This window comes from Bubalus kerabau, chromosome 13 (genome assembly GCF_029407905.1).
Source record: "Bubalus kerabau isolate K-KA32 ecotype Philippines breed swamp buffalo chromosome 13, PCC_UOA_SB_1v2, whole genome shotgun sequence".
Taxonomy (NCBI): domain Eukaryota; kingdom Metazoa; phylum Chordata; class Mammalia; order Artiodactyla; family Bovidae; genus Bubalus; species Bubalus kerabau.
This window is the reverse complement of record NC_073636.1, coordinates 66,381,889-66,403,132: the sequence shown is the minus strand read 5'-3', so window position 1 is coordinate 66,403,132 and position 21,244 is coordinate 66,381,889. Positions and strand designations below refer to the sequence as shown.

The 21,244-nt window shown below is 42.2% G+C and overlaps 1 protein-coding gene across 6 annotated transcripts; it reads left to right on the top strand.

The window, feature by feature from the left end:
- Positions 1 to 3,289: 3,289 nt before the first annotated feature.
- Positions 3,290 to 19,291, top strand: DSN1 (DSN1 component of MIS12 kinetochore complex). 6 transcript variants are annotated; one of them, XM_055544974.1, is made up of 12 exons: positions 3,290 to 3,620; positions 3,820 to 3,948; positions 5,346 to 5,388; positions 5,625 to 5,942; positions 7,859 to 7,932; positions 8,565 to 8,637; positions 10,206 to 10,293; positions 14,243 to 14,302; positions 14,791 to 14,865; positions 16,151 to 16,298; positions 17,472 to 17,559; positions 18,364 to 19,291. In XM_055544974.1, the coding sequence occupies exons 3-12, from the start codon at positions 5,361 to 5,363 to the stop codon at positions 18,465 to 18,467; spliced, it is 1,056 nt and encodes a 351-aa protein (XP_055400949.1). In that variant the 5' UTR covers positions 3,290 to 3,620; positions 3,820 to 3,948; positions 5,346 to 5,360; the 3' UTR covers positions 18,468 to 19,291. The 6 variants fall into 6 exon arrangements, with proteins under 6 accessions (XP_055400949.1, XP_055400951.1, XP_055400948.1 ...); XM_055544972.1 differs by having other exon boundaries at positions 3,291 to 3,620; positions 5,619 to 5,942; XM_055544977.1 differs by having other exon boundaries at positions 3,293 to 3,620; positions 5,568 to 5,942.
- The last annotated feature ends 1,953 nt before the right edge of the window (positions 19,292 to 21,244 follow it).

Sequence of the window (21,244 nt, the reverse complement as noted above, 5' to 3'; positions counted from 1 at the left end):
GACCGAGGCTGGTCCTGCCCAGGAACAAGTGGGAAACATCAAGCTCATCTGGATTTCTGAGGTGGGAACCCTGGCCATCCCTACCCAAACCAAAACACAACTGTGTTCTCCTCTTCCCAGAAACTGGGGGGCTGGGGAAAGGCAGGCATTTTTCCTTTCCCTACCCCTGGCTTGGTTCCAGTTCTACCCACCTCTCCTACTTGTCTGGGTTTTATTAAAGGTTGTATAGGGTTGTGCCAGCCAGGCAGGGGGTTGGCATCCTGTGGCGGGGGGGGGCAGGAGACAAAAGACCCTGACCCTTTATCCCTTGGGAATCTCACCATAGGCTTATGGCTTCTTTTCAAATGGAAAGAAACTTAGGTTCTCAAAGAAAGACTCCTAAATCCCCAGCCAGCTCCTCCTCCTCCTCCCACCTTCAGGGAGACCTTATAGACAGTGCCAAAAAGCTGCTCCTGCCCCTAGGGGCTGAGGGGAGAGAGCCAAAAGCTGTCCCTCAACCTGGCCCCCCCATCCCAAACCCCCCGCCAATACTGTGAAACCCCCTTCCTGACCATCCTGGTTTCCTGGTGTGGACCCTGAAGTGGGCCCAAGGGGTCCCCCAGGGAAAGGCCTTTGGGAAGGAAGGGACCAGGGGCATCCTTGGGCCAAACTCTCGGCCTCTCCTGTCCGCTCTTTCTCCTCCCTACTCCTTTCTTCAGAAGGCTCCTTCCCAGGAGGTATTGGGTGCTAGACAACCGTGGTCCAGTCCGCCAGCTCTCCTTCCCTCCCGTGTCTTATTTCAGACATGAGAATAACTGTACAGTGTAAACTTACAAAGGGTTTTTAATGGTTGTAGATTGGAAATAAAGTATGTCATATGAACAGTTTCCATGGACTTGGCTTCTCTGATTTCTCATGTGAGGTGGGTGCGGTCCCCAGCAGATTTGGAACTTGACTCAACCCCACACCCAGTTGCCTGGGAAGGAGGGAGTCCTGGGAATGCCACAGCCAGCTGGCTGGTCTGGGGTCACTTGGGAGGAGCCACCAGGGGCTCCCAGCTACTGACTGCTGACACCTCAGAGTCTCCCATGAAGGGTGGTAAGGCCACAGCACAGAGGAACAAATGCAGAGTCATCAAAAATGGAATTAAACTTTCTACAGAAGACTTCAAATATTTATCACAAAAAAAGGACGGGTTAATTATCTATTACAGTATAATTAATTATCCCCAAACATTTATTATATCACAGATGACATGGGTCAGGGATTCAAGAGCTAAGTTGTTCTGACTCAGGGTCTCCTGAGGGTGCAGTAAAGTGTCAAATCAGGCAGCAATCATGTGAAGGCATGATTGGGGCTTGGAAGATCCATTCCCAAGCTGGGTTACTCATGCCTGGTAAGTGAGGGTGGGCAGGCGGCCTCAGTTCCTCCCCCTGTGGACCTCGCCTAGGGCTGTTTGAGTATCCTCACAACATGGCAGCTGGCTTGCCTTAGAGCAAGTGATCTATAGGAAAGCAGGAGAGGTCACAGTGTCTTTTATGACTTAAGCCTTAAAAATCATGCACTATCATTTCTGCAGTATCTCACTAGTTATACAGATTAGCTGTATTCCTTTTGGAAGAGAACTATACAAGGGCATGAACAGCAGAAAGTGGAGGTCATTGGGGGCTATCTTGGAAGCCAGCAACCACATGAAAATTATTTATTTTTTTTGTGGAATGTTAGTTCTCAGACCAGGGATTGAATATCGGCTCTCAGCAGTGAGAGCAATGAGTCCTAACCACTAGATCACCAAGGAATTCCAGATTTCTTTTTTGAGGGTCTAACAACAGCCAGGCCTGTGCTGGGTATTGAGGATAACAATATATGAACCTGAAAAAGAGGAAAGCAAATGTCAATGGCCAAGGGGTGGTCAGGGAGCTGGAGGGATCAGGAAAGGCTGCAATGATTCCTAAGGTTGAGATGTTGACAGATGAAGGAAGTGGTGATGTGTTGCAGGCAGGAGATGGAGACAATATGTTTCAGGAAGAGGGAACAGCATGTAGAAAGCTTAGTAGAAAGAAAGGAGAGCAGGATCAGGGAACTGAAAGAGATCAGTGGTGTGGGGAACGATGAAAGAGGCTGGGTGAGATCACACAGTGCCTTATGAGGGAAGGAATGTCCACATCCTGTGGACAGTAGAGAGTCATGGAAGAACTGAAAGCAGGGGAAGGACCTAGAGGATGTACTGGTTCTGGATTCCACGAGGCAACATACTTGCCCGCCGTGCAAGAAGTTGAAGGAGTGGGGTGGGAAGAGAAGGAACTAGGCTCCAGAAAGTGATACTCAGGGAACAAAGAGCAACTTTCTGTTTCAGACATCTGTTGGGAGTCAACATGCTAGAACCACACGGTGGAAATTTCAGGAAGGCAGATTTCTGCCTACCACCAGAAAACTTTTCCAGGGACCACAGCTGCTATGGAACGATGACCACAGTCACATTCCAGCTGTGGCTCATTAACCAGTTTTTGTGGACTGCTTGTGATTCAACACTTGCCGAGATTTCAGATGCAGAAGGCCTGCACATGCAAGGTGACACTCTGATGGCATCATGCTGGGTGCTGAAGCAGCAGCGTGCTATACGGGAGCCCCAAGCCAGCAATGGACAGTGTGCCAGGCACAGGCTAGGCTCCCGGGAGCACAGAAAGGGCATCTGCTTTCCAGCCTGGGGCCTCAGAGAAGGCTTGCACTGGATCCTCAACTGAGGCTTAAAATTGGAGAATTCTGCCAAGAATAATCAGGGAAGGCCTTCTCAGGCCAAGCAAAGGAGCAGAAGCAATGGGGGTGATGAGAAGAGTGGCAAGCAATTTGGGGAGGGGGAGGTCTGCAATGAGGTTGTAAAAGGAAAGATCCTGAACTTTCGCAGGTGTTGAAGGGGCCACAAAAAGAGGAAATATGCTACAGGAGAACTGGAAAAAGTTATCCCAGTTTCCCCGGGAGAGTCCACAATTTTAGAGTTAAGACAAATGGAGAGAGGGATTGTGGCCTAGCGACCGGACAGGGCATCACTGCCCACTCGCTAATGAATTCCTTTGGTAAGTACCTTTCTGGGCCTCTGCTCCCTGTCTGGGCATGTCAGGCGCGAAGAACACGACGATGTAACGGTACCTAGTCAGGGGCTCCTTGGGCGTGCCGTCATTGGGAAGGTGGTAACTTGGCCAATATTGGGCGGGGAAGAACTTGGACAAACCGGGCGGGGCCAGAAGTCGCCAACATCGGTTTGCGCATGCGCCTCGAGGAAGCGGCGTTGTGCGCTTGCGCGAGCCCGGGAGTCCGCCAGCCGCGCATGCGTCATTAGGCGGCGGGAGTTTTCTAAGGGGCGGCTCTGGCGCCGCCGGAAGCTAGTGAAGCGGTCCCAGAGGTGGAAGGAGCAGCGTCCTTGGTGCAGCGCGTCCGGGGTAACCCGGAGTGGTGGAGAGAGTGACCTGCGGCCTTGTGTTTCGGAGACGGAGGCTCTGGGCTGGACAGGCGTCTCTCTGAGGTGAAAAAGTCGCAGGCCTGTTCACGGACGAGGCCTCCCTCACCCCCGCACCAGCCTCTTTGGGGTCGGACAACTCGGCTCAGCCCACACCCTGCCTGCCCGTCGTCACGCCCGAAACCGGGTAAGAGACCCCGGGGCCAGCGGCGCCTCTCGCTCGGGAGCTGTTTGCAGAGCCCGTGGTCTAGACGTCACTGTTGGTGGAAGGTTGAAAGCGGGGTGGGGTGGGTCACACAGGCCAGGGTTCGAATTTCGCCTCTTCTCCAGGCTGGCTGCCTAACAAGTTTTTTTTGTTTGTTTTTTTTTGCCCCTCTGAATTTCAGTTCAACTGACTGCAGCGTGAAACTGTTGATGGTACTTCCAGAGCTGTGGCAACGATTAAATGGCGCAATAACGCACATACAGTTTTTACATACACACTGAAGTCCTGGCATGTAATACGCGCTTAAAAGGTGTCAGTGGTTGCTGTTAAGTAACCGGCCTTTCATCTGAATGATACAGTCGTTAACTGTGACGATTTAGATCCTTGATCCTACTACCCTTCGTTATTCTCTTATCTTTTCCACGTTGTCCCTTCACATACATTTATTTTTCTTTACTAAGCACTCCCCCCACCCCGTATGGATTTTTATTGGTGGTGGAGGGGGAGGCTTGGTCATGTTCCTGCCCTTTTCCAGTCAGTTACTTGTCTGTGACAGGTACTAGAAATACAGTCTGGCCCCGGGAGACGTGTAAACAGACTTTACAACCAGTGCCAGGGAGGCCCAGGGGTGGAGCTGCCAACTCTGCCAAAGAGATGTGGCATGAAAGCTTCACACTTGAGCTCGATTGGGAAGGAAGAATAAGTTATATAAGGCAATGTGTACAAAGATTCAGAAGTGGTGTGTGGAAAATGAAAAGAGTTTTCTGGATGGATGGTGGTGATGGTAGCCAGCAATGTGGATGTACTTAATGTCACTGAACTGTACACTTAAAAATGATTAAGATGGTAAATTTTATGTTGTGTATATTTCAGCACAATTAAAAAAGAAACAGAAACTTAAAAAAAAAAAGTGGTGCATGGAATGGGAGTAGCAGGAGAAAGCAGGAGTAGGTACTAGTTAGGACTAGCTTCTGGAAGGTGTTCAGTACACTGGAGGAATCTGCTGCTGTCTAAAGAATGGATTGGAGGGAATTACCCAGCAGTCCAGTAGTTAGGACTCCGAGCTTTCACTGCAAGGGCCGGAGTTCAGTCCCTGGCTGGGAAACTAAAAATCCCACAAGCTGCTCAAAAAAATAAAGAAAGAATGGATTGGAGAGGAACAATGCTGCATGTAGGAAAAACTCGTGGAGTGGCTGTTCGATTCTTGGGGGAAGTGGGGGAGAGGGATAGAAACTATGAGATCTGAACTAAATAGATAGCTGGAAGTTGGAAGAGTTTTAGAGATTGTTGGAAGTAGAATGGACAGGCCTTTGAATCTGCAGAATTAATAAGTAAAGGGTAAAGTGATTGTTCATGTTTTGAAGACCTTGTAGATCATAATGCCATTGATTGAGTTATGCAATTAAGCCCTTATTAAACACAAAATAATTGGGAACTAAGAGGGATATATGTTAAGGAAGATAAGATTATTTCTAGTGATAAATTCTGTAGAAATTCAGAACAGGAAGTGATGAGCCCTGCTGATGTTCTGTGGAAGAGGTGTGGAGGTGAGGTTGGGCTGGGCCTTGTCAGGCAGGTAGAATTTCATGGGGCTAAAAGGGGCGGTTCAAAGAGATGAGAAAGGCAAGGCTGATTCTGGGGGAGTAAAGCCCCAGCAAGACTGGGACTGAAATGTGGAGAACAGATTACTTCATTTTCCTGTTTCAGGGTTCTCACCTCAGGATGACTTCTAGACCGGAGATAGTAAAAGGTGAGTATTCGTGAAGTTCAGTACCTTCTTGCCTTGGGTTTAGGTTCATGAGCTTTACCTAAATACCTCCCTGGCTCTTGGTGGATTTGAAATCACTTATTTGTGTATTTGCAGAGATGCTTCCTGGATGTTTCCATGACCTGGGGCAAATGTTTCCTTTTGCCACTTTTTTTGCACAGATTCTTAGTTGTGATGGGTTTGATTCTGTATTTTGACTTTTTTATGACAAGTGCTAGAAGAGGAACCAGTGGCATCTAAGACTCACGATCGTCAACTGGAATCAGATCCCAACCCTGTGGAAGTGTGTAATAAATCGTCTGCCTCCCTGAAGATGACTGAACGTGTTTCAAAGGAACGAATTCACCTTGGCCGTAGCCCCCCAAAAGGGGAAAGTGGTGATCTCAGCCACCAGGAAGGACTTGAATCCAGGTCCCTTCATTTGTCCCCAGAGCAGTCTGCTTGTCATCAAGCCAGGAGGCAGTCCTGGCGGCGAGCAAGTATGAAGGAAACGAACCGGCGGAAGTCACTGCCTCCCTTTCATCAGGGCATCACAGGTGGGGTGCTTTGTACATAAGACTGGAGCTCCAGCTCAGATAAGAGGCAGTGAGGCATGGCAGGAAGTTAGGCTTGACTTGGCTACTTACTAGCTATGTGACTGAACAGATGACTTCACCTCTCTGAGCTTCAGTTTCCTCATCTATAGGAGTATTCTCAGATTATAAGTACTGATGTCAAACACCTAGTAAGTATTCAGTATCAATGCTGTTTATATCATGTTATTAGCTACCCATTGTAATCTATACCATGGACAGAAAATCTGATTTACAGTTGTTCAGCATTCACCTTTGCTCAGTGAATGTTCAGCATTCACATTGGCTAGAAGTAAAGATTTCCTCTGGCTTTCTTCCTCGTATCCTAAAGTAGAATAGAAGGTGGATGGGTTGCTACCTGATTTTAGGTTTTATAACTGAAAATATCTCAGAGGGAAGAACCCATAAAAATAGGGTAAAAACCTAGTTTTGAGACATGGTGTATTTGAATGTGATTTTGTGTGAATTTATAATAGCATCTCAGGAAGCATCAAAGGACAAGATTTAATGTGGAAAGTAGCACATTTCAGGAAGAACTTAACTAGCTTTGTGACCTTGAACAGCTTAATCTCCTTTGCTTTACGGTCCTCATCAGTAAATGGGGTGAAATAATACCTATTTTACAAGACTGAGAATTAAATGAGTTGATACATAACACAGTACTTGGCACATAATAAATATATATAGCTCGTGTAAAGTTATCATGATTAAAGATATTACTTCACTTCCTGAAGGTCTGATGTTTAGAAGGAAATCTACCTAAGAACAGCCATGTAGCATATCAGAAAATTGCTGCCATGGTTATGCTTGTATACTTCCTCCATAGATGTGCCGAGAAATTTCCGTTTCCTAAGGTTACCCTTATTACGTTCATCTGTGTTCCAGAGCATGTGGACCTAAAATTCTGTGTAATAAAAAATTACTGACGTATAGGATTTGTTATTTTCTGGTTATTCCCGGCCACTTTCCAGATTTCTTTGGTTATAGGCAGAAGGTATCTTATTTTTCATGACTAAAAGTGGGAAGAAGTAATCAAGAGAGGACGCAAAAGAACTTAAAAACAGCCAGCTGAGGCTGAAGGGCTAAAAGACATGTATCTCTCCTAATTCTCAAAGCAAATTTCCTTTGCTGTATAAGAATTGATGTTTTTAAATGGACATAATTGGGAAAAACAGTATCTACATCTTTTATTGATAGCTGTTTGAGGATTCAGTGGCATAATTATGTAGAATGCCTGTTTAGTTCAGGCTGATGCACTGTGTGACCTTGGGCAAGTTGCCCAGCACCTAACCTTTGTTAAATGGTTAGGCTGATAAGTCACTTGCCTCAAGTGAGGGTGAAGGTTAGAATTTAATAAAATTCCTGTTAGATAGTCTGTGTTCAACAAATTTACTATTAATGTTATTGTCTCTGGCTTCAAACAAGTATCTCCCCTCTGAGCTTCAGTTTCCCCGTCTGTAAAGTGGAACTCATAGTTTATAAGAAGGTTCTTAAGACACTGCATTTAAAGCACACTACAATGGCTATCACAAAAATTCTGAAATATTCCCATCTCCTTTCTTCAAATGGTGAATATAAAACACAAAGAGAAGTTAAATTATTTTTTTAAATCTGTTTTGTTTAGCAAGACAAGATTTTAAGGTAATACATAAAAGGTTCTTTTAACTTTTTAAACTTAGGATGCACAGATAGGTAAATTTCATTCTCTGGTGATCTTGAACAAATTAGATGTAAGAAGACAGATTAGAGAAGACTTCTTGGGTTTTCTTACCTTAAGTTGGGCTGCATCAAGAGGGAGGGAATTTCAGGGTGTTTTTGTTTTTTACTTTGCTAACTGTATAAATGTCCAGCTCTTTGAATGTGGTAATGTTTTATGTTAGAGCTCTGCAGATCCATCAGTGTCGACGTAACAGAAAGCAAACGGCTGAGCTCTCTCCTCCTTTCCAGTTTCCAGGTGAGAGTCAAGTCTCAGGATTGGGAGTGTTTTCTTTTTCTTTCCTTTTTTTTTAAAACTGTTATTGTGACATCCCCAAAGATACGTCAGTACTGTGTGATTTATCAGTAAAGAGTAAAAGGTGTTTCTCTCTAGTGAGATTAATTTAAAAGCCAGATTTAATCCCAGAAGTTTTGTCTCTGCATCAGGCTCTACCAGTCCCATTGGTGTTGCTGTGGCTAACTGAGCAATTAAGGGAGTTCCCCTGTCTAGTATATTTTGCTCATTAGCAGCAAATGATGGGACTTTAAGGTGGGTGGAGGTCATATCTAAGTTTAAGCAGACATTTGAGATCTGGCTGCTCTCTAAATTGGAATTATATGACTAACTGCTGATTGCATCAGTGTAGATAAGTCATTTGTGTGAATTAAATGACCATTTTTCCCCCTGAATCAAAAATCACATCACATAGTCTAGGCAACAAAGAATTTTTTCCTTACCTTTTTATTTTCTTGTTTTGTTTATATGAAAAATCTTAGGTGTAGAATTAAATTGTGCTTCCTTACATTTGTTAAATGTCCTAAGATTATATGAATTCAGGATTGGCCTGGCAAATCTTGGTTGTTGTACTGAAAATGCTTTTCTTTATTTAGTTCTCTGTTCAGAAACTTGAACCTTTCCTAAGGGGAACTGAGGGCTTCAGTCTTGAAAGTTTCAGAGCCAAAGGTAAGTTGCTAAGACCAGACACTCGAGCTTTGACCTTGGTCTGTACCTTCTGTTAGGGTTGGTTGAAACCTTTCGGGGTCACTACTTACGGGAGCTGCTACCTTACACAACCAGGCCTCCTCCATTTTCGGGGGGGGAACTGCATTAAAAAAGATAAGAATATGTGCTTACGAAGTTTAGAAGGTCTAAAAGTAAGCCTCTTGCCCCATGACCCCCAGTCTCAGCTCCTCTCCTCCCAGAGGCAACCACAGCCACCAGCTTCTTGGGTATCTTTGCAAATTTATTGCATTTCTAAACATTTATCCATTAAAATCAAATGAATAATCCTCTCTACACACTGTTCTTAATCTTGTTGTTTTTTTAAACCTTAATTTATCTTGCAGATAGTTCTTTATCACTCTGATAGAGCTGTCTTGATATTTTAGCAGCTACATGATGCTCTATTTTATAAATGTACCATATTTCATTTAAATGGTTCTTTATTGATGGGCTTTTAGGTTTGTTTTCAGTCTTCTGTCATTACAGTGAATGGATAATGAATACCTTTTTATACAAGCCTCTTAGCACATATTCAAGTAAAAATAAGATATATTAGAATTAACTAGTATAAGTGTACTGTAAAAGTTTAGATTTTTTTATTATTTAGTAGGTATTATTTAAAGGTCTTTTTGGGGTTTTAATCTGTGTTTCTTTTTCTTTTGAAAAGGATAATATTTTTTCGTATTTTTAGAGGAGAGCCATTTGTACTTCATTTTCTGTGTATTGTCTCTCCATATCCTTTGTTCATTTCTTAAAATTGAGATATTGCCTCTTTTATATTGGTTTTGCAGGCACTCTTTATGTGTTAAGGAAATTAGCTTTTGTCTGTGACATAAGTTGCAAATATTCTTCCCTGGGAGTCAATTTTCAGCTTTCTAGGAAGCAGCTAGTCTCCTTACAGTGTAATTATGCAATCATCCAGGTCAGAAGTAAAAGACCTAGAAAATACATGAAGTCAGACTTACTTGCCAGTTAAAGCTGTTTATCTTAGAATTGCACTATTCCTGTAATTAGGGTAGACATGTCCAGGTTTATTTTGATAGCTATTTAACATATCTTTTCCCGTCTGCATTCCTCACCTGAATTTAATTGTGAACTCTTTTTAAGTCTAAGCAGAGACCTGTTTTTACCTTATGCCCATCATTTTTTTATTTGCTGCTAGCATTTCTGACTTCTGTAATAAGTTTTTTCACCTAGTGCCAGCAGATCAGATCTCTTGAAAGAGTGAATTGTCAATGCAGATACTTTTTTCTAACACATCTTTTAAACTGCTTCTTCATCAGTTGTGTGAAAAACACTATTATAAATGTTATAAAGAGGAGTTGTCTTCCATTTTATCTGTACCTACCCAAATAAAAAAGGTAAAATCTTCCCGCATATTTCTGTCACTTTTTTGAATGGGTGAGAGGGCCAGAATGTAACAGGTGACCCTAGAGCTGAGACTACCATACGTATATTACATCTTTGTCAGCAGCTCACTGTGAAAAGTATTCTCTTTATTTTATAACATATAATTTTATTCTCTGTAGCATCTTCCCTTTCTGAAGAGTTGAAACATTTTGCAGACAGATTGGAAAGTAATGGAACACTACAAAAATGTTTTGAAGATTCAGAAGGGTAAGAGCAGTTCCCTTTCTCTCCAAAATTATAGTTGAATAAGGACTTTTTATTTTTTAATTTTTTACATTGAAGTATAGTTAATTTACAGTGTTGTGTTAATTTCTAGTGTACATCAAAGTGATTCAGTTATATGTGTGTGTATATGTGTGTGTGTTTGTGTATACTTCAGTTCATTTGTATCATATTTTAGATCCCACAAATAAGTGATGTATGGAATTTGTCTTTCTTTGTCTGACTTAATCTGTTAGTATAATTTCTAGGTCCATCCATGTTGCTGCAAATGGCATTTATTTCATTCTTTTTTATGGCTGAGTAATATTCCTGTGTGTGTATGTGTGTACACACATACATCACATCTTTATCTATTCATCTGTTGATAGACATTTAGGTTGCTTCTATGTCTTGGCTATTGTAAATAGTGCTGCTATGAACGTTGGGGTACATGTATCTTTTTTAATTCAGTTCAGTCCCTCAGTCATGTCTGACTCTTTGTGACCCCATGAACCGCAGCACACCAGGCCTCCCTATCCATCATCAACTGCCAGAGTCTACCCAAACCCATGTCCATTGAGTCAGTGATGCCATCCATCCGTCTCATCCTCTGTCATCCCCTTCTCCTCCTGCCCTCAATCTTTCCCAGCATCAGAGTCTTTTCAAATGAGTCAGCTCTTCACATCATGTGGCCAAGTATTGGATTTTCAGCTTTAACATCAGTCCTTCCAATGAACACCCAGGACTGATCTCCTTTAGGATGGACTGGTTGGATCTTGAGACTGGTTGGATCCAAGGGACTCTCAAGAGTCTGCTCAAACACCACAGTTCAAAAGCATCAATTCTTCGGGGCTCAGCTTTCTTTATAGTCCAACTCTCACATCCATATGTGACTACTGGAAAAACCATAGCCTTGACCAGACAGACCTTTGTTGACAAAGTAATGTCTCTGCTTTTTAATATGCTGTCTAGGTTAGTCATAACTTTCCTTCCAAGGAGTAAGTGTCTTTTAATTTCATGGCTGCAGTCACCATCTGCAGTGATTTTGGAGCCCCCAAAATAAAGTCAGCCAGTGTTTTCACTGTTTCCCCATCGATTTCCCATGAAGTGATGGGATCAGATGCCATGATCTTCGTTTTCTGAATGTTGAGCTTTAAGCCAACTTTTTCACTCTCCTCTTTCACTTTCATCAAGAGGCTTTTGAGTTCCTCTTCGCTTTCTGCCATAAGGGTGGTGTCATCTGAATATCTGAGGTTATTGATATTTCTCCCAGCAGTCTTGATCCCAGCTTGTGCTTCCTCTAGCCCAGCGTTTCTCATGATGTACTCTGCATAGAAGTTAAATAAGCAGGGTGACAATATACAGCCTTGACGTACTCCTTTTCCTATTTGGAACCAGTCTGTTGTTCCATGTCCAGTTCTAACTGTTGCTTCCTGACTTTCATACAGGTTTCTCAAGAGGCAGGTCAGGTGGTCTGGTATTCCATCTCTTTCAGAATTTTCCAGTTTATTGTGACCCACACAGTCAAAGGCTTTGGCATAGTCAGTAAATCAGAAGTAGATGTTTTTCTGAAGCTCTCTTGCTTTTTTGATAATCCAGCGGATGTTGGCAATTTGATCTCTGGTTCCTCTGCCTTTTCGAAAACCAGCTTGAACATCTGGAAGTTCATAGTTCACGTATTGTTGAAGCCTGGCTTGGAGAATTTTGAGCATTTACTAGCATGTGGGAGGAGTGCAGTTGTGCGTTAATTTGAGCATTCTTTGGCATTGCCTTTCTTTGGATTGGAATGAAAACTGACCTTTTTCAGTCCTGTGGCCACTGCTGAGTGTTCCAAATTTGCTGACATATTGAGTGAGCACTTTCACAGCATCATCTTTTGGAATTAGTTTTTGTCTTTTCCGAATATATGCCAAGTAGTTAGGTTGCTCGGTCATATGGTAACTATTTTTACTTTTTTAAGGAACTTTCATACTGTTTTCCATAGTGATTGCACCAATTTACCCTTAGCATTTATTATTTGTAGACTTTTTCATGATGGCCATTTCTGATGGATATAAGGTTATACCTCATTGTAGTTTTTATATATAATTTTATTTGCTTATTTATTTAATGTTTGGCTGTGCTGGGTCTTTGTTGCTGCGCGATTTTTTTCTCTAGTTGCATTGAGCAGGGGCTACTCTCTAGTCACGGTACATGGACTTCTCATTGTGGTGACCACTCTTGTTGCAGAGCACAGGCTCTGGGTGCACAGGCTTCAGAAGTTGCAGTATGTGGGCTCGGTAGTTTCGGCTCTCAGGCTCTGTAGCATAGGCTCAGTAGTTGTGGCGCATGGGTTAATTGCTCTGAGGCATGTGGGATATTCCTGGATCAGGGATTGAACCTGTGTCTCCTGCATTGGCAGGTGGATTCTTTACCACTGAGACATCAGGGAAGCCCCTCATAGTTTTGCTTGCATTTCTCTAATAGTGATGTTGAGATCTTCATGTGCCTATCGGCAATCCGTATGGCTTCTTTGGAGAAATAAGGCTTAATTAGACAGTTTTTCATTCACTTATCAAACGTTTATCCAGCATCTTCTATGTACCATGCGGAAGCTGGAGACACAGTGCTAAATAATCAAGCAAGATCTTTCTTATTCATTGTAGTAGGAGAGACAGTCAAATTACTTAGAAAATAATGACTTCAGATATAATCTGAATGATTTCAGTGATAATCTAATTGGGCAGGTAATATGATAGTGACTTGAAGCAGTGGGCAACTTAAGCTCGAGTGTTCAGGGAAGTCCTCTAATGATTTGCCGTTTGCACCGAGACCTGTAAAACCTGGATGGCGAGGAGGAACCAAATATGTGAAGATGAGACGAAAAGCATTCATATTTTTGCTAGCCATGCCAGTTGTAGATAAAGTCATGTTTTTAGCTGTTGGCCAGCAAGAATATTAAGAGAAAGTTTACAGCCACCACCGCTGCCCACCGCCACCCCCCTTCCCCGAAACTAGTAGTCCCTCAGCAGGGGCAACACCGAGCCCTCTCCCCATCCTGCAACAAATTACATGACTTGATCTTACACTTTCGACTTCACAAAGGTCTGCCTTTCCATGGATCCTTAGAATTAACATTGCTATTCAGGAAATGAAGATTATGTTAGGTCGGCGTTGCTTCTCTTTTAATGCAGTATATTTAAACCACAGGCTGCTGTATTGCAGCTAGAGGTGATAGAGGCTGTTTGTCACAGGCTTTGATAGAAAAACATAAAAGGTGACACAGCTGATGTGCTTTTGCCAGGTAGAATACCAAGTACATCTGCAAAATTTTGGCATTTTCAATGCCTCCTGCTTTTCCATTAGAATTAATCGCCCTATTAGCCAAGCTATTGGTTTAAGTAGAACATATCCAACTGAAAGCTTCAACTTAAGTGCAAAGACAGTTGTATGAAAAAGCTATTAAGGTTTTGATTAGTGGGAAGGCAAGAGGCTTAAAAAAAAAAAAAAATGGTGTGAACAAAACTTTGGAGATTGAAACCGGCAGATATTTGAGGCTGAGTGGCATTGTTTGGATAGAAGAGATAAAGGGTAACAGCAGGAATCAAAGTTAATGAGCTGGACAGAGCCAGAACACAGAGAACCTTAAGTGCCAGGTTAAGGAGTTCTGGCTTTTCTTCTGAACGTAGTGGAGAGTCACTGAATTTTTAAGAAATGAAAAATACAAAAGGAATATTTGAAGAGAGGTTAATTTGTTCACGTGTGAATTCAAATTGATGAGGGAAACGGACAATGAAGAGCCCAGTGAGAAAGCTAATACCTAGTGCAAAAGTGAATTAGAGTCCAAGACTAAATATTCGTTGAAAGATAAATTCTGAACATGTTTTATTGCTGTTAAAATTATGTGAGACATCCAATACTAAAAGCAAACACTCTTGGAAGATTTCTGTTAATCTCATAATCCTGTCTCTTCTAGAAGAGTATCAGATTTGGCTCTGGAAACATCAGTGGCTGAGATGAAGGAATATATAACAAAGTAAGTGAAAATGAGTGAACTTTTGTTGGGAAATCTAAATTTGTCTGGGGAAATAACCAAACCCAGAAATGAATAGTAAACATCCTTTTCAGTGTGTCAGTGTCGGAAAGCTGCACACTGGGATTTATGTACTGTTGTCTCTTTATCACTAAGTTGTGTCCGACTCTTTCTTGACCCCATGGACTGTAGCCCACCAGGCTCCTCTGACCATGGGATTTCTCAAGCAAAGACACTGGAGTGGTTTATGGACTGTATTGATGGCCAGTTTCATAGAATGGAGTCTAGAGACTAAGGATGTGGATTTGATGTAAAGACTCATGTTTGATTTGATTAATATCCTCTGACTTGGTCGTGCTTTCTAATCTTTTTTTTTTAATGACCTTTTAATTCACATCTTAGAATCAGAGTAGACACCTAATGTATGGTTGTCCTGAGTGATTCAGAATGAGATGATCAAAAGTTAACTGAATTTTTTCCTGCTTCTGTAGGTTTTCTTTAGAACGTCAAAGTTGGGATCAGCTCTTGCTGCGCTACCAGGAAGAGGCTGAAAAGATCCTATCAAGGTTAGATCTGTGACAGGAAATAGGAAGGTTTTACCTTGTGACTTTTGATTTGATTTCAGTTCTCTTAGCACAAATTGAATGATGAATCCAGAACTCATCAAATCTCTGTAGAGTATATATGAACAGTGTGACTGAAAATGGAGAGTGAGGGGGCTGGGAAGGAAGAGTTGTCACTATTTTCAGTCAAAGAACAGAACTGCCTCTGTTCTGTGCCCTTGGCTGCTGTTCCACATTCTGGGGGAGACAGGCATGTCTCTGCTCTGTACCTGGCAACCTGGGGCTGGGCTAGGAACAGTATCAAGGGACTTCAGTGAGCACATGGCCCTTGAAAAGCTGCGACTGTGGGAGAGAACCACAGCCAGGGCCCTCATGGAGACACGGGGTGAAAGAGGTGATGGAAGTGGGTCTACAGGAGAGAGACGATCTTTGGGTCTTGAAGGCATAATAAAATGGGAAAGTGCTAGATTTTGGTTTCATTTTACTGTCCAAACCAATGATTTTAAGCTTTTTTTCCCCAAACAGAAGCTTAGCTAGAAACACAACTATAAAAAATTAGCCAAAATAATAATTGCCAAAGTGGCCTTCTAGTAGAGAGGCACCTTGAGGAGCACAGTATGAGAAGCTTCCCTAATCCAAGCATTGATACTTATTACTTTCTTCACCCTTTACATGTTCTATGTATGAAGACAGATAATGTGTAAGATGACAGTTTCAGAATAAACACTTTTGACAGGCCATAGTTTATATTAACAGGAAAGCTTCTGGAAGCAGACTGTCTCTGTTCAAATTCTAACTAATCCTTAGTTCTGTGACCTTGGGCAGTCCACTTAATCTGAAGTTCCTCATTTGGAAATGGGATAATATTACTACCTACCTCATTGGGTTTGTTATGACTAAAGAGTCATCAGCAGTTTTCATAAACTCTCCATTATAATGAGTTATTTTAGATAATTGAAGTGGGCCAACATCTTTTTGGTAAAAGATCATAGATGTTAACTTCAGACGTTACCCCAGTAGTCCTTTTTGTAAATGGACCTTACTGTTAGATGGAGTCAACTAACTAGCATTTCCTGGAGTCCAGAGGTATAAAAGCATTAACACCAGATAATTATCTCAGAATCTCCTGTTAGTAAGAGAGCCTATGCTCACCATGGGGTGGAAGAATATTGATTCAGGTTAGTAAACCCTTTTAGGAAGTGTTTTCCCTGGGTAAATCTTTGCTGTTTTCCCATAGAAAATGATTGTAAAATTATTTGAAAGCTTTTTTGTTTTGCTTTGTTTTTAGAGGATCAGCTGAAACCAAAAATACTGAAGTTGAAGTGGAACCTAGAATGTATGTTGGGTCTTCCCAGAGTGAAGTCCTTAATACAAAACCTGACTACCAGAAGATACTGCAGAACCAGACTAAACTCTTTGATTGTATGGAGTTGGTGGTGAGTTGGGTCATGTTTCTTTGGCTGAGTTATCCAGCTTTGATACCTTCCCATCCTTGTTAAAAGAGCTGGAGAACATGTGTAATTAGATAAGTATATTCAACTCTACCTTGGGGAAACGTTGGAGAGACAATGAAAGAAAATAAACAAGTAAATGGTGATAAATGCTATTAAGTCAGGTGGAGGAAAAGAATATGCCGGGAGGGCTTCAGTTTGCTATATAGAGGGGTTGAAGGCCCTTCTTAGGTGCCACCTTAATAAAGACTTGAAAGAAATGGGGAAGTGAGCCATGAGGACATTTTGAAGAATGTCAACCCCAATTTTTCTTTTTTTGCCAAAATACCTTCTTAAACTTATAGCATGAGGTCTCAAGTTGGACTTTTTTATTTGTTTGTTAGTTTTATTTTGGTTGCACCACACAGTATGTGGGGTCTTAGTTCCCTGAACAGGGATTGAACCTGCATCTCATGAATTGGAAGTACAAAGTCTTACCCACTGGGCCATCAGGGAAGTCCCTCAATCCAAGTATTAGGTTGGCCAAAAAGTTTGTTCACATTACATAAGAGCTTACAAAAACCCAAACGAACTTTTTGGTCAGCCCAATAAGAACAGGAAGCAGGTGGCATTTGATATAGAGTACGGAGAGTCTGTTTACAAAGGGGCTGAGTATAAAGATGTGGGTATCAGGAATTCAAAAGTGAAGTGAAGTGATCTGGGGCTAAGAGGCAGCTGAGCTGTTCCTACTCTTCAGCTGGAGGGTGAAACAGTCACTGTGGTACCTGGCAGGGAGTTGTATGGTGGGCTGCTCTGAAAGAGCCGTGGTCTTCAGTTGAGAGACACTAGTAACTCCAGATGACCCTTCCAGGAGCAGGCCCAGGTAAAAATACCCTGAGCTCATTCGGCTCCTACTTGGCTCCCTCTTGGTCAAGCCCACGCAGAAGCCAGAGGACCTGGGATCCTCTTGAGGCTGTGCAGGTCAGTCTGCTCAGGAGTTAGAGCAGTGTGGAGAGGGGTGATTATGGATGTGAAAGGGCAAACAAAATGTCTGGCATAAGCATTCCAGGTTGAAAGAGCAGCAAAGCAAAGCTCCTGAGCAGGAGCTCGCCTGGTGTGTTTGAGGAGCCACGCAGAAGCCGTGCACCCTTCCAGTTCACAGTTGTCTGTTGTCTGCAGATGGACGAACTGCAAGGATCCGTGAAGCAGCTGCACGCCTTTATGGATGAAAGTACCCAGTGCCTCCAGGAGGTGTCAGTACAGCTCGGTAAGCCTGTCTTAAGGGGACCAGAGCTTGCACTGTTTTACATCTAATGGCCCTTCAGATGTACACTGCCCTTCAAAACATTTTAGGGGTCATTCGGATTGTAAAGGGAATGAGACTGCTTTTCTCCTGTGACTTTGAGGGTGATTTTAGGTAGAGGAGTTGTGAGCATTGTTTGCATTGTGTGGATACAAGCAATGGCTTCCAAGGGTAAGGCCTTCATCTGGTGACTTTTATTTCCCCCTCACAATAACAATTACTATTGTGGGTACTCAAAGTTAATTGGAAATTTTTAGACAGGAGCACAGTAGACTGAGAATTAAATCTCCACAAACTGATAAACTGTGTTGTTTGGGTAGATCCAGGACAAGAAATATCTATCCATTGCCTTTTTTCTCTTTTCATTCTTCAAGAATCTACCAGTGACACTGACAGTACTTTTTAAAAAAATAATGTTTGTTTATTTGGCTGTGCCGGGTGTTAGTGCAACATGTGGGATCTTTAGTTGCAGGCTGTGAACTCTTAATTGCATTTGTGATCTGGTCTCTGACCAGGGATTGAACCGGGCCCCCCGCACTGGGGCGCAGATCTTAGTCACTGGACCACTGGGGAAGTCCCCATCTGGTTGTATTGTGGTTGTAGTTGCAGCTGGCTTCCTACCAGAGAGCCATCTCCCTGAGGGCAGATGCGCTCTTAAGTTGTCCTTCGAATACCCTTCAGGGTCTGGCACAGTATTGACTCAGTAAGTTTTCAATAGTGGTATTTGAATTCAATTGAAATGTATTTTTTGACTCCTTTTCTCTGCAGGGAAGAGAAGCACTCAACAGTTAGATCCTTCACCAGCTCGAAAACTGCTCAAGCTTCAGTTACAGAAACAACCTAGCACTTATTGCTCTAAGTCTTGTCAGTGACCTAATGCAGCTTTTCTGCCACAAGGTGCTCTAGAGGAGAGAAACCACAAGAGTGCCCCAGTGCACGGTGGGCTGAGCTGTGACATCTGCTCTGTTGCCTTTGAAGATAACTGGCTGACTGTAAAGCACTCTGATTTTTTTTCTTAAAATGGAATTTATGCATTTGAAAGCATGTCATATACAAGCTTTTTCCAAGAACGGGGAAAATGCTTGAGACTTTGCTTTGGAATGACCTTCAGAACTAGTAGCCCATTCTTTGAAATATCCTTTGTGATCAGAAATCTCCCTACTCTGAAGATGTTTTTGAAGTTTTGAAACAACCTAAAGTCATTCAGGACCAAATCCAGTAAGCATTTTAGGGCTCATTCTGGTTGTAACAGAATGAGACTGACTTTCTCCTGTGACTTTGAGGGTGATGTTAGGTAGAGGAGTTGTGAGCATTGTTTGCATTGTATGGATACATATATCTTCTTACAGGATTCCCAAATTGAAGATAATAACACTTTCTCTATATCCTGATGTCTATAATGTGTTTTAGCTTTTTTTGGGGGGGGGCGTGCTGTACCATGTGGCATGCAAGATCTTAGTTCCCCAACCAGGGATCAAGAAGGGGTTAAGTATCTCTTTTTCATTGTTCTCCGTATTTGTTAATGATTTGCATTATAAGATCGCATGTTCTTAAAAGCTTTCCCTTGTCCTTGTGTATGAAAAAATGAAAAGGCGGGGAAGGCTTAGCAGAAAATAGGATTCTTTGTCAGGACCCAGAAGTGAACAGTAGTGTGGAGTTACACCTCAGTGTTAACAGCCAATAAAACACCAACTAATTTATTGTCAGTATCTCTTATTTTCTGATCCTCAAATAGAACAGAACCCAATTCACTTAAATACACAGTCATTATCTTAAGTCTTAAAGCTTGGACTATTCACCAGTTAGTGAGAGGTGATATATCCTAGCTTTTCCTTGTGTTCCTTATTGTTAAAAAAATTTTTTTTATTTTTTAGTTAATTTGGCTGTGCCGGGTCTTAGTTGCTGCACATGAGATCTTTGCCCTTTGTTGTGACCTTTAGGATATTTTTTTTCTTAGTTGCAACATGTGAACTCTTAATTGCAGCCTCTGGGATCCAGTTCTAGGGATCAAATCCAGGACCCCCTGCCTTGGGAGCACTGAGTCTTAGCCCCTGGACCACCAGGGAAGTCCCACGTTCTCCATTCTTTCATATATTTACATAGCCCCTGCTATATGCCATGCACAGTTCTAGGAACTGGGAAGAGAGCAAAGAACATAAACAGTCTTAGGACCTCTTTTCATGATTTTCACAGTCTCTTGGGCACAGGGAACAAGAAGAAACCTCTTTTCCACAGAAGTAATGTTTTAGTTGACTTGGGAAGGAGAAAGGAGAAATAGGGCAGTTATTTGAGTTAAAAGGAGCCACATTTTAAAAGGCCTGAGAAGAGAGAATAAAACATTCTGGGATACTAAAAAGTAAAAAAAAGACTGGTTAAACAGGAATGCTAAGTGCCAATGTAAGAACCACCTGAGACAAAGAGAATTGAAAGTTATTGAAAGGTTTTGAGAGATGGATGGGATCAGAACTTTCTTTTCTTTTTTTTAAAATTTAGTTCTAATTGGAGGATAATTGCTTTACAATACTGTGTTGGTTTCCCCCATATATCAACATGAATCAGCCATGTATACCATATATGCATAGGTATACATATGTCCCCTCCTTTTTAAAGAACTTTATTTTCAAAAGATCACTCCAGTTGCTGTTTGGAGAACAGTTAGAAGCAAGTAGGTGTGGATATTAGAGACCAGTTGTGCTCTTAACAGTCTGCAGTGGTCAGGTGTGGAGTGACTGCCTGGGCTGGGAGTTAGCAGTGGATGAGTTGGGGGCGTCATTCCTAGTGTCTGGAACACAGCAGGCATGTCACCTCCATGTTAAAAGCCTCACTGCTACTTACTGACTGAGAAAAAGTCATTTAACCTCTTATTTGTAAGATTGGGAGAATGATCCCACTTGCTGCAACTAAGAGCTTAAAAAATTAAAAAAAAAAAAAAAACAGTGGATGGAGGAAGGTAAAAACTCCAACTGGGTAGATAATGAGCAGTTAATTAAATGGGAAAATTCTCAGTTAAATTTGGCATACCAAACATTTCAACTAGATTGTTGGATATACAGGTAGAAAACGATAGGAAAACGTAGACTAGGAATAAAATTTGGAAGTTACCAATACCTAGTTATTAAAGCCTTAAGAATAAGATAATATCCAGAGGAGAGCATGAAGGGAAACTAGACAGCCCCAAGGAAGCTTTTAAAAATCAGAGGAGTGGTGTTAATTGCCACTCTTTCAGAAGCAGAATAATATAGAGGAAAGTGTAGTTTGGAGTGAATCTTCATCCTTATCCTCAATTTCCTTTCTGTGAAATGGGGAGAGAACACCTCTCTCCAAAGGTGATTGTACCTCCCCCTTCACCATTTTATTTAGTACACTGGATTACATTTTTAAAACATTTATTTGTGGCTGCATTGGTTCTTCCTTTGCGGCATGCGGGCTCCGGAGCACGTGGCCTATAGTTGTGGCATGCAGTCCACGTGGCATCTGGGATCCTAGTTCCCTAATCGGGGATCAGTCCCAAGTCCCCTGCATTGGAAGGTGGATTCTTAACCACTGGACCACCATGGAAGTCCTTGGTGTTTTGGAAGTTTTGTTTATAAGAATTAAGAAGTGTCTTTGTATCTCCAATAACCATACAAAATAGAGCACAGAAAAAGAA